Genomic DNA, 9,364 nt, shown 5'->3' on the forward strand with positions numbered 1-9,364 from the left:
GCAGAATCCTCAGAGAGGTAAAAAAGAACCCTAGAGTGTCTGCTAAAGACTTACAGAAATCACTGGCACAGTCCAATATCTCTGTGCACACATCAACTACAGTGTAGGTAAAACAATGGCCAAGAATGGTGTTCATGGGAGGACTCCACGGATGAAGCCACTGCTGTCTAAAAAAACATTGTTGCTCGTTTAATGTTGGCAAAAAGGCACTTGGACACACCACAGAAGTTTTGGCAAAATATTTTGTGGACTGATGAAACCAAAGTTGAATTGTTTGGGAGGAACACACAACGTCATGTGTGGAGGAAAAATGGAACAGCTCACCAACATCAACACCTCATCCCCACCATGAAGCATGGTGGAGGGTGCATCATGGTTAGGGGCTGTTTTACTGCCTCAGGGCCTTGACAACTTGCAATCATTGATGGAAAAATGAATTCAAAAGTTTATCAGGATGTTTTGCAGGAAAACCTGAGGCCGTCTGTCAGACAGTGGAAGCTAAAAAGAGGATGGATGCTGAAACAAGACAATGATCCAAAACACAGAGGTAAATCAACTTCAGAATGGTTTCAGAAGAACAAAATACACGTTCTGGAGTGTCCAAGTCAAAGTCCACACTTGAACCCCATTGAGATGCTGTGGCATGACCTCAAGACAGCGAATCATGCCAGACATCCCAGGAATCTGACTGAACTAAAGCTGTTTTGTAGAAAAGAATGGGCCAAGGTTAGTCCTGATCGATGTGCCAGACTGATCTGCAGCTACAGGAAGTGTCTGGTTGAAGTTATTGCTGCCAAAGGGGGGGGGCCACAAAATTTTAAATGTGAGGGTTCAGTTACTTATTCCTCCCCCTTCTGTCATTGTTTGCATGCTATCCTCATTAAAATATGAAAACCTATAAATGTTTGGGTGGTTTTAGTTAAAGCAGACAGTTTTTTCATCTGTGTGATTTTGACAAATATCAGATCACATTTGATGGTGATTTTATGCAGAAATGTGAGAAATTCCAAAAGGTTCAGATACTTTTTCATACCACTGTATTTATACTTACGTTCACCCCAAAGTCTTAAGTCTGGTTTGCCCACAAACACCTGCACAGACAGAAATACAACATGCGCAATTATTTGAAAGGTTGTGAGAATGTGACCTCTTGATGCTGTGGTGCTGCTCTGAGGGCTGTGGAGTAGCATGTCCGCCATGGTCCCAACCCACTAACTTTAGCGTGGTCCGCTACATGCACTGTGGACTTACTTTACTCCTCTAAATATGTTACATTATTGCGAAATATAAATATGACAACATAACATTTGCAACAGCATAAAGTCGACTATAGCAAGGACGTGCTCTCGGTAAGAAGAAAAGTTAGCTAGCATGAGGACTGAGCTAATCAAAGCACGTAGTAAAACAAACTCTGCTTTTGAAATATCAATGAGAGAATAGCGACGTGCTTCTAACACTCATAGCGAAACTTGAAACTGCTCGGAAAGTGTGTGCATTTTGAAGATGTTACCTGTCCAGATGGATTGTTGAAAATATTAAGTAATTGTAAATTAAAAATAATACTAAAGAAAAGTATAAACTATAAGTTCTGCTTAATTAAAATTGTATGTAATTAATAATTAAAATGAATAATTTTAAGTCCAAAAAATTGGACATATGCATTAAAAAAATCTAAAAATTTAATTAGGTAGCAAGTTTAACATTTTTTAATTATACACCATTTTTTTTTAATTAAGTTGAGCGTTCGGGTTTACAGCGTAGATACAAGCTTACAGCTGAGTTAGTTTATCCGTAATCAGAATAATCAAGATAAAAGTTGCATCTTGCATCAAAATGGAGTGTACTACCTGGCTGTAACCAGCCAAGGTGCTATTGATTCACAACTATTCCATAGCGTGTTTGTCTTTTTATGTTCAACAGAAGTCAGTGCAGAACATCTTCCACCTGATCAGGAGGAGCCACAGCCCCCCCACGTTAAAGAGGAAGAGAATGATCACAGCATCAGTCAGGAGAAAGAGCATCTTGAAGGACTGGAGGAGTTTCCAGGGATTGGTGTCCCTGTGAAGACTGAAGATGATGAAGACAAAGGTGAAAGTGAGGAGAAGAGAGGGGGGGAGCCTCCAAGCAGCCGCTCGACTCAACACATGACAACAGAAGCTGATGGAGACCACCGTGGAGGATCACAAGCAGACAATGGATTAGCTCCACTATCAGATAATGACAACACGTCACTCTCTCCTGACACTGATGATGAAGGTGCTAAAGCTGATATGACATGTCACACTGACAACACACACTTTAAATGCTCTCACTGTGACAAAGTGTTTAAATACCGTTGGAATATGAAAACACACATGAGATTACACACAGGAGAGAAACCATTTATGTGCTTATTGTGTAATACAAGATTCTTTATGAAGGAACATTTCATAAGACACACAAGAAAACACACTGGTGAGAAACCTTTTACTTGTTCAGTGTGTGGTAAGTGTTTTAGATATAATCAACATTTGACATCACACATGAGAACACACACTGGTGAGAAACCTTTTACTTGTTCAACGTGTGGTAAGGGTTTTGTACGAAAGTGTGATTTGAACGCACGCATAAGAATACACACTGGTGAGAAACCTTTTACTTGTTCAGTGTGTGATAAGGCTTTTGGACATAATCTATGTTTGAGAAAACACATGAGAATACACACCGATGAGAAACCTTTTACTTGTTCAGTGTGTGGTAAGGCTTTTGGACATAATCAATATTTGAAAGAACACATGAGAATACATACTGGTGAGAAACCTTTTCACTGTTCAGTGTGTGGTAAGGCTTTTGGACATAATCAATATTTGAAAGAACACATGAGAATACATACTGGTGAGAAAGTGTTGAGTTGCGGTGTGTGTGCTGAAGGATTCTCTTATAAGTACCAGCTTAACAATCATAAGTGTGCTGGTGAGAACAGCAGCAGTAAATGAAGTAGCAGGATGTGAAAAAAGCTGTCAAGACTTGGGTAATATTATGACTTTATTCCCATCATATTTAGTCTTTATTCTCACGATATTTTAACATTTCCCCTACTTAATTTTTTTTAAGTACCACTTTATTTTGTTGTGTTTTAGTTCTCACAGTATTACAAGTTTTTTATTTTAATATTTGAAATGTTTGCTGCTAAAATGTAACAGTATGATGTTATTCTCGTAAAATCACCACTTTTTCTTGTTGGGTTACAACTTTTTTCGTTTAAAAGTTTGGTTCTATTGTAAACTTACTGCAGATTTTTTTTTTTTTTTTTGCTGCTGTTGTGTTTTTTCCCTTCTTGTTGAATGTTTTCAATAAAAAGCAGCACTCTGGACTTTGCTGGAAGCTGTATTACTGTGTCCAGTAATAATAATAATAATATATAAATAGCAATGTAGCAATATGAACAGATATTTGAGACTCACGCTACAATTGACGCGATACTACTACACGTGGTATTGACGCTGATAGCGGGAGGCGTTTTTCGAAACTTACCTGTGTGCTTGTCTTTGGGGGTGTGTGTTTTTTTCCATCGACCCCCTCCCAGCAGCAGCAGAGACGTTTGTTCACCACCATTCTACACATGGACACGAGCTATTTCACAGAAGAACAAGACGCGTTAAGTCAAGGTGTTACCGCGAGAGAAAAGGGCGGCGCAGAAGATGGAATCGAATCCAAGCATGGAGGACAGTTTAATCCGTTTTTCACGTCGTAATGTGGATTATTTTGAGGACGAACTACACGAGGTTACATTAGCGAGATGAAAGGAGATTCCATTAAGACCGCCTGCTGGATTTCTTCTGACCCCTTTTATACGTTCTTTTAAAGTCATGAAAGGTGTGGCAGGTGTCCAACTTGTGGGTAGTTTTCGGTCAGCACATATTGAAAAGTCCCCCACAATACTTTTTTTGGGGTGAAACACGATCCTCTTAAAAAAGAAAGACAGAAAGAGTTGAAGTAGTGATCTTGCGAGCGGGCTTGGTGCACTGATCTAAAAAAAAGACTGGATCGAGCTTCTATTGTTTTATTTTTGAAGCCAATGGAAATTTGCGGCGGCCATCTTGGTGAGACCACTTTGCTGTGAGACAACAGTATGGCAACGCACTGGTAAAACTTCGACTGATCGTATAGCCACCAAAATCAACTGCTAAAGGTTATAACTACTCAGATTTATACGCTTTTGTGTCATTTATCAAGCAAGTAAGATGTATTTTAGCTTCGAGACGGACGAAAAATTGGCTGTGTGGCAGCCTGCAAACATTGTTTACGTACGGAATTTAAAGTCTATCTTTGTCTAATTATTTTCCTACAGTAAACCATTATTTTTTTTAATCTCAGGATAAGGTTAAGGCAGGAAGAAAGCAGAAATTTTGTCACATGTCTTCTACCTTTGCGTGAATCATGTGTGGTATCAGAATTAATGTAACTTGGTAGTTGTGGCAGCTTTTAAAAAAGCTGTTTTTTGGTACAAAAAGACATTAGATAAGTGCAAATACTCAAAGCCTACTGTAAAAAACTGCATAGAAATAATTTTATCATTGATTGCTAGGCTAGGCACCAAAAAAAGGCCTAGTTGTTACAGGAAGGTGTAACTAGAAAATTCTTGCAAAACCACCCATCAAAGTTCATACTTTAACTTTTGGTTACATTTCGAGAACTTTTCAAAGCAAAGCCGTTCAAGTAGTGGCACATATATCAGGTCAAAAAAAGGTGCCAAGTAAAAGTACTTACGAGTGGAAGGTTCTTGGGAAGTGCTTTTTAAGTTGTGTTTCCTCATCCTCGCTTCCTTCACTGGCACTCCTGATGTTTTTGATGATTTTTCACTAATTCTGCGTTCGTATACCAGCACAATCACAAAGCTGTGGCGCGTAAGGTGGTCTCACCAAGATGGCGGTGATCGAAAAAATCTGGCTTCAAATTTTGGCGCGTGAAAACAATAGGCTGCTCGATCCAGTCTTTTTTTTAGATCAGTGGCTTGGTGTTGTCGGCCTTTACGACAAGGGGGCGTCCGTAAACTATTTACTGCAGCACCGACGCGAACAAGAATAATGCAAATCAACTAGATTTTCGCCACATTTCCCCTTTTCGAACCTTGTCATATTTCGAACTTGTGGGGATTTTCTTCAATCAACATTTTTCTTTGAAGAAAATATTGTAATGACGGCTGAATAACTACACGTCAGGATGGCGGTAATCAGTCGGCCATTTATTTTCAAAGATCGAAAAGCACTTACAGATGCAGGAGCCTTAGCTACACATGTGTAAAACAGCAACACCTCCTTAACCTCTTAATCTACGCCCTTTTTTCCAAACACTTGCTCCAACCAACATGCTGAACCCGACTGCCCCCTATAGCTCACACACCAAAACCACAGCTCGGAGCAACACAATATACCCGTCGCTACAATATACAAAAACACACAAGATGTTTACCCACACGTAAATCAAATATTATTTACAAAGTACTTTCCTCCAATAAAATGTATGCAATCAAAGGGAATAGTTGTATTATAGGAGGTTTACAAGCGAGATTCCTTCTTACAGCGCGTTTTAAGTTGGAACTTAGTCTTAAATTAACATGGAAGCCACTCATGCTGACCACAGAACACACGAAGGACATATGAAAGACATAATAATAATAATAATAATAGAAGAATAACGTTTTTTTTTAATATTTCAGCTCTAAAATGACATTATTTTTCCTCACAATATTACGAGTTTATTCTTGTACAATTGTGACTTTTTTACTTGACTACAACTTTTTACTTTCATTAATATTTGACTTTATTCCCGTAATATTATAACTTTTCCCCCAACCTACTTGTCCAAAAATTCCCACTTGATTTGTTTTGTTTCTCATATTACAAAAGTATTTTTTCCTCGATATTTCAACCCTAAAATGATATCATCTTTCCTCAAAATATTACCAATTTCTCCTCGTAAAATTGTGACTTTTTTTACTTGTTAGAATGCGACTTTTTACTCTTAAAATTTGGACATTATTTCTGTAAAATGACAGCGTTTTTTTCCCATTTCTACTGTTGGGTTCACCTTTACTTTCCTGTTGTAAATTTTTTTAGCTTATTTCCATGACTGTATCAATTTTCCCCAACCAATTTTTTTTCATTTGTTTTACATTTTCCAAATATTTCAACTTTATACCTAAATAATCTTTGTCGATTTTCTTCTCATAATATTAGACTTTATTCACTTTTCCACAATTTAATGTTTAATGTACCGTCACCATGTACCCAGGAAGATCAAGGACCTCATTCTAAATTACTACGGGAACTTCAGACTCAGAGTCACTTCTGGGAGCGCAACATCTGACTGGCACAGGCTCGAAAAGGGCATTGTAACTGGGTGCACGATCTCAGTTAGCCTTTTTGCCCTGGCATTCGGCAACCACCCATCAGAGCCTTTATGGACGATCTCACCGTCACCACGACATCTGTGCCTGGTGGGAGATGGATACTCCAGGGCCTGGAAAAGCTCATATCCTGGGCAAGAATGCGCTTCAAACCAATTAAATCCCTGGCAATGGTGTTGAAGAAGGGAAAAGTGGCAGACAAGTTTCGCTTCTTCGTGGATGGCACGGCAATCCCATCTATCACCGAGAAACCAGTCAAGAGCCTGGGCAAGATCTTCGACTGTAGTCTCAGGGTTTCTGCATCAATCCAAATCACCATCAAGGAGCTTGAGACGTGGATTTACCAGCATGGCGTCCTACCCCGGGTACTTTGGCCTCTGTTGGTGTACGAGGTGCCCTTGTCGACTGTAGAGACCCTGGAGAGGAGGATCATCACTTACCTCCGTAGATGGATGGGCTTCCCACGCAGCCTATGCAGTGCAGCACTGTATGGGAGGACCAACAAACTACAGCTCCCTTTCAGCAGCCTTGATGAGGAGTTCAGGGTCTCTCGCACAAGAGAGGCCTTGCTCTATCGCGACTCCGAGGACTCTAAAGTAGCATCAGCGGGCATCGTGGTGCGAACTGGCAGGAAATGGAGGGCTCAAGATGGTCTGGTGGTGGCTGACTCCCGGCTGAGACACAGGGCTCTGGTGGGCACGGTGGAAATGGGTCGATCTGGGCTGGGTGCGGTTCCTCAACCTTGCTATGAGAAGCCACATGGAAAGGACAAACGACAGCTAGTCCTGAAGGAGGTGAGGGCAGGGGTCGAGGAGGAACGGACCAGCAGGATGGTGGGCATGCAGCAGCAGGGAGCATGGACAAAGTGGGAGGGGGTGCTGGAGAGGAAGGTGACCTGGTCTGAGATCTGGAAGGCAGAACCCCAGCGCATCGGGTTCATGGTCCATGCTGTTTATGATGTCCTGCCCAGCCCAGCCAATCTCCATCTCTGGGGCATGGGTGACTCTCCAGCATGTGCCCTGTGCTCCAGGAAAGGCTCTCTGGAGCACATCCTAAGCAGCTGCTCAAAAGCCCTCGGGGAGACTGTTGCTGAAACCATCTCCAAGGCCGTGGCCAAAAACATCAGCCACAAGCAACAGCTTGGCAAGAGGAACATTGCCTTTGTCAGGGTTGGAGAGCAACCACTACCACAGCCCAAACCAGCTGGCTATCTCACCTCAGCAGTGGACTGGGATCTCCGAGTTGACCTAGGCAAGCAGCTCAAGTTCCCAGACCACATCACAGCAACTTCCCTGAGGCCAGACATCGTGCTAGCGTCAGTCTCTTCAAGGCAGGTGCTTCTGTTAGAACTGACAGTTCCCTGGGAGGATCGTATAGAGGAGGCAAACGAGCGGAAGCGGTCAAAGTACCAGGAGCTGGTTGAGCAATGCCTAAGAGCAGGGTGGAAGGCACGATGCGAGCCCATTGAAGTAGGGTGCAGGGGCTTTGCTGGCCACTCATTGTGCAAGGTTTTCACACTACTTGGCATCACCGGGGCTGCAAAAAGGAAAGCCATTAAGTCCACCATGGAGGCAGCAGAGAGAGCCTCCAGGTGGCTGTGGATCAGGAGGAGCGATCTGTGGGCCCATGCTACTGGGACACAAGCCAGGGAATGATCAACCCTAGGCTGGGTCACCTGAGTGAGGGCGTATGATGTTGAAAGACCCGAAACATCACTGATGATGTGTCCCAGTGCATCTCACGATGTATCTTTCATTCATTTCAGAAATTGCAACCATATTTTGTTGTTTTGTGTCTAAAAATATAGAGTGACGTTGTGTTATCATTATCTGAGAGTGGAGCTAATCGGTTGTCTGCTTGTGATCCTCCACAGTGGTCTCCATCAGCTTCTGTTGTCATGTGTTGAGTCGAGCGGCTGCTTGGAGGCTCCCCCCCTCTCTTCTCCTCACTTTCACCTTTGTCTTCATCATCTTCAGTCTTCACAGGGACACCAATCCCTGGAAACTCCTCCAGTCCTTCAAGATGCTCTTTCTCCTGACTGATGCTGTGATCATTCTCTTCCTCTTTAACGTGGGGGGGCTGTGGCTCCTCCTGATCAGGTGGAAGATGTTCTGCACTGACTGCTGTTGGACATAAAAAGACAAACACGCTATGGAAAAGTTGTGAATCAACAGCACCTTGGCTGGTTACAGCCAGGTAGTACACTCCATTTTGCCACAATCGCTTCAAATGGCCTTATTGTTAGTCAGTGTTGGGCAAATTACTTACTTTTTTAATTACTTACTAAAGGAATTACTCCTTTAGTAATGTAATTGTTTAAAGTGATCATAATTGTGGATCATTACAAATATGCTTTTTTGCAGTACAAGGTTGAGTAAAAAAACATTATATATTAAAAAAATGATGCATGTAAAAATGGAGAAACTATTGATCACAAAAAAAGATGCATCAATAATCGTTTTATCATCACATCGCAGGCAGAATCGTAATCGCATCAAATCGTGAGGTAGCCAGAGATTCCCACACCTAATGTACAGTGAGAGCTAATTTAACCAAACTCAAATTCCTTGTTTGCTTAAGCATACTTGGCCAAAGGTGATTCTAATTGATGTTCATAAAGCTCATGTTATATTGTTATTTCTATTTTATATGTATCTTTGATACAAATGATAGTGTTACAAATGTTGTCCGTGCTGGTTGTAAGCTCTTATTTCTTAGAGGTCTATCTTTGGCAATAAATGTCACAGTTTGGGGGTAAAACACGAGGTGGAAGGGCTAAGGGGTGTGTCACTACGCAATACGTACCGGAAATGCAATCGCTTTTGGGCATGTGCAAGACCTACGGTACTTCCTCCTCGAGCACATTTTTACGACAGCGCTTGTGCAACGTCACATAGTTATTATTGGTAGTTATTATTTTTAAATGTATGAACATAAATGGTCAATAACCATACTTCATACACGTCACATATTGGG

At 41.5% G+C, this 9,364-nt stretch overlaps 1 protein-coding gene across 1 annotated transcript; it reads left to right on the forward strand.

Annotated features, from left to right (window-relative positions):
* Window positions 1–424: 424 nt before the first annotated feature.
* On the forward strand, window positions 425–3,381 carry LOC129177913 (gastrula zinc finger protein XlCGF8.2DB-like). The gene is made up of 2 exons (XM_054769530.1): window positions 425–547; window positions 1,921–3,381. The coding sequence occupies exons 1-2, from the start codon at window positions 433–435 to the stop codon at window positions 2,973–2,975; spliced, it is 1,170 nt and encodes a 389-aa protein (XP_054625505.1). The 5' UTR covers window positions 425–432; the 3' UTR covers window positions 2,976–3,381.
* The last annotated feature ends 5,983 nt before the right edge of the window (window positions 3,382–9,364 follow it).

This window comes from Dunckerocampus dactyliophorus, chromosome 2 (genome assembly GCF_027744805.1).
Source record: "Dunckerocampus dactyliophorus isolate RoL2022-P2 chromosome 2, RoL_Ddac_1.1, whole genome shotgun sequence".
Lineage (NCBI taxonomy): Eukaryota > Metazoa > Chordata > Actinopteri > Syngnathiformes > Syngnathidae > Dunckerocampus > Dunckerocampus dactyliophorus.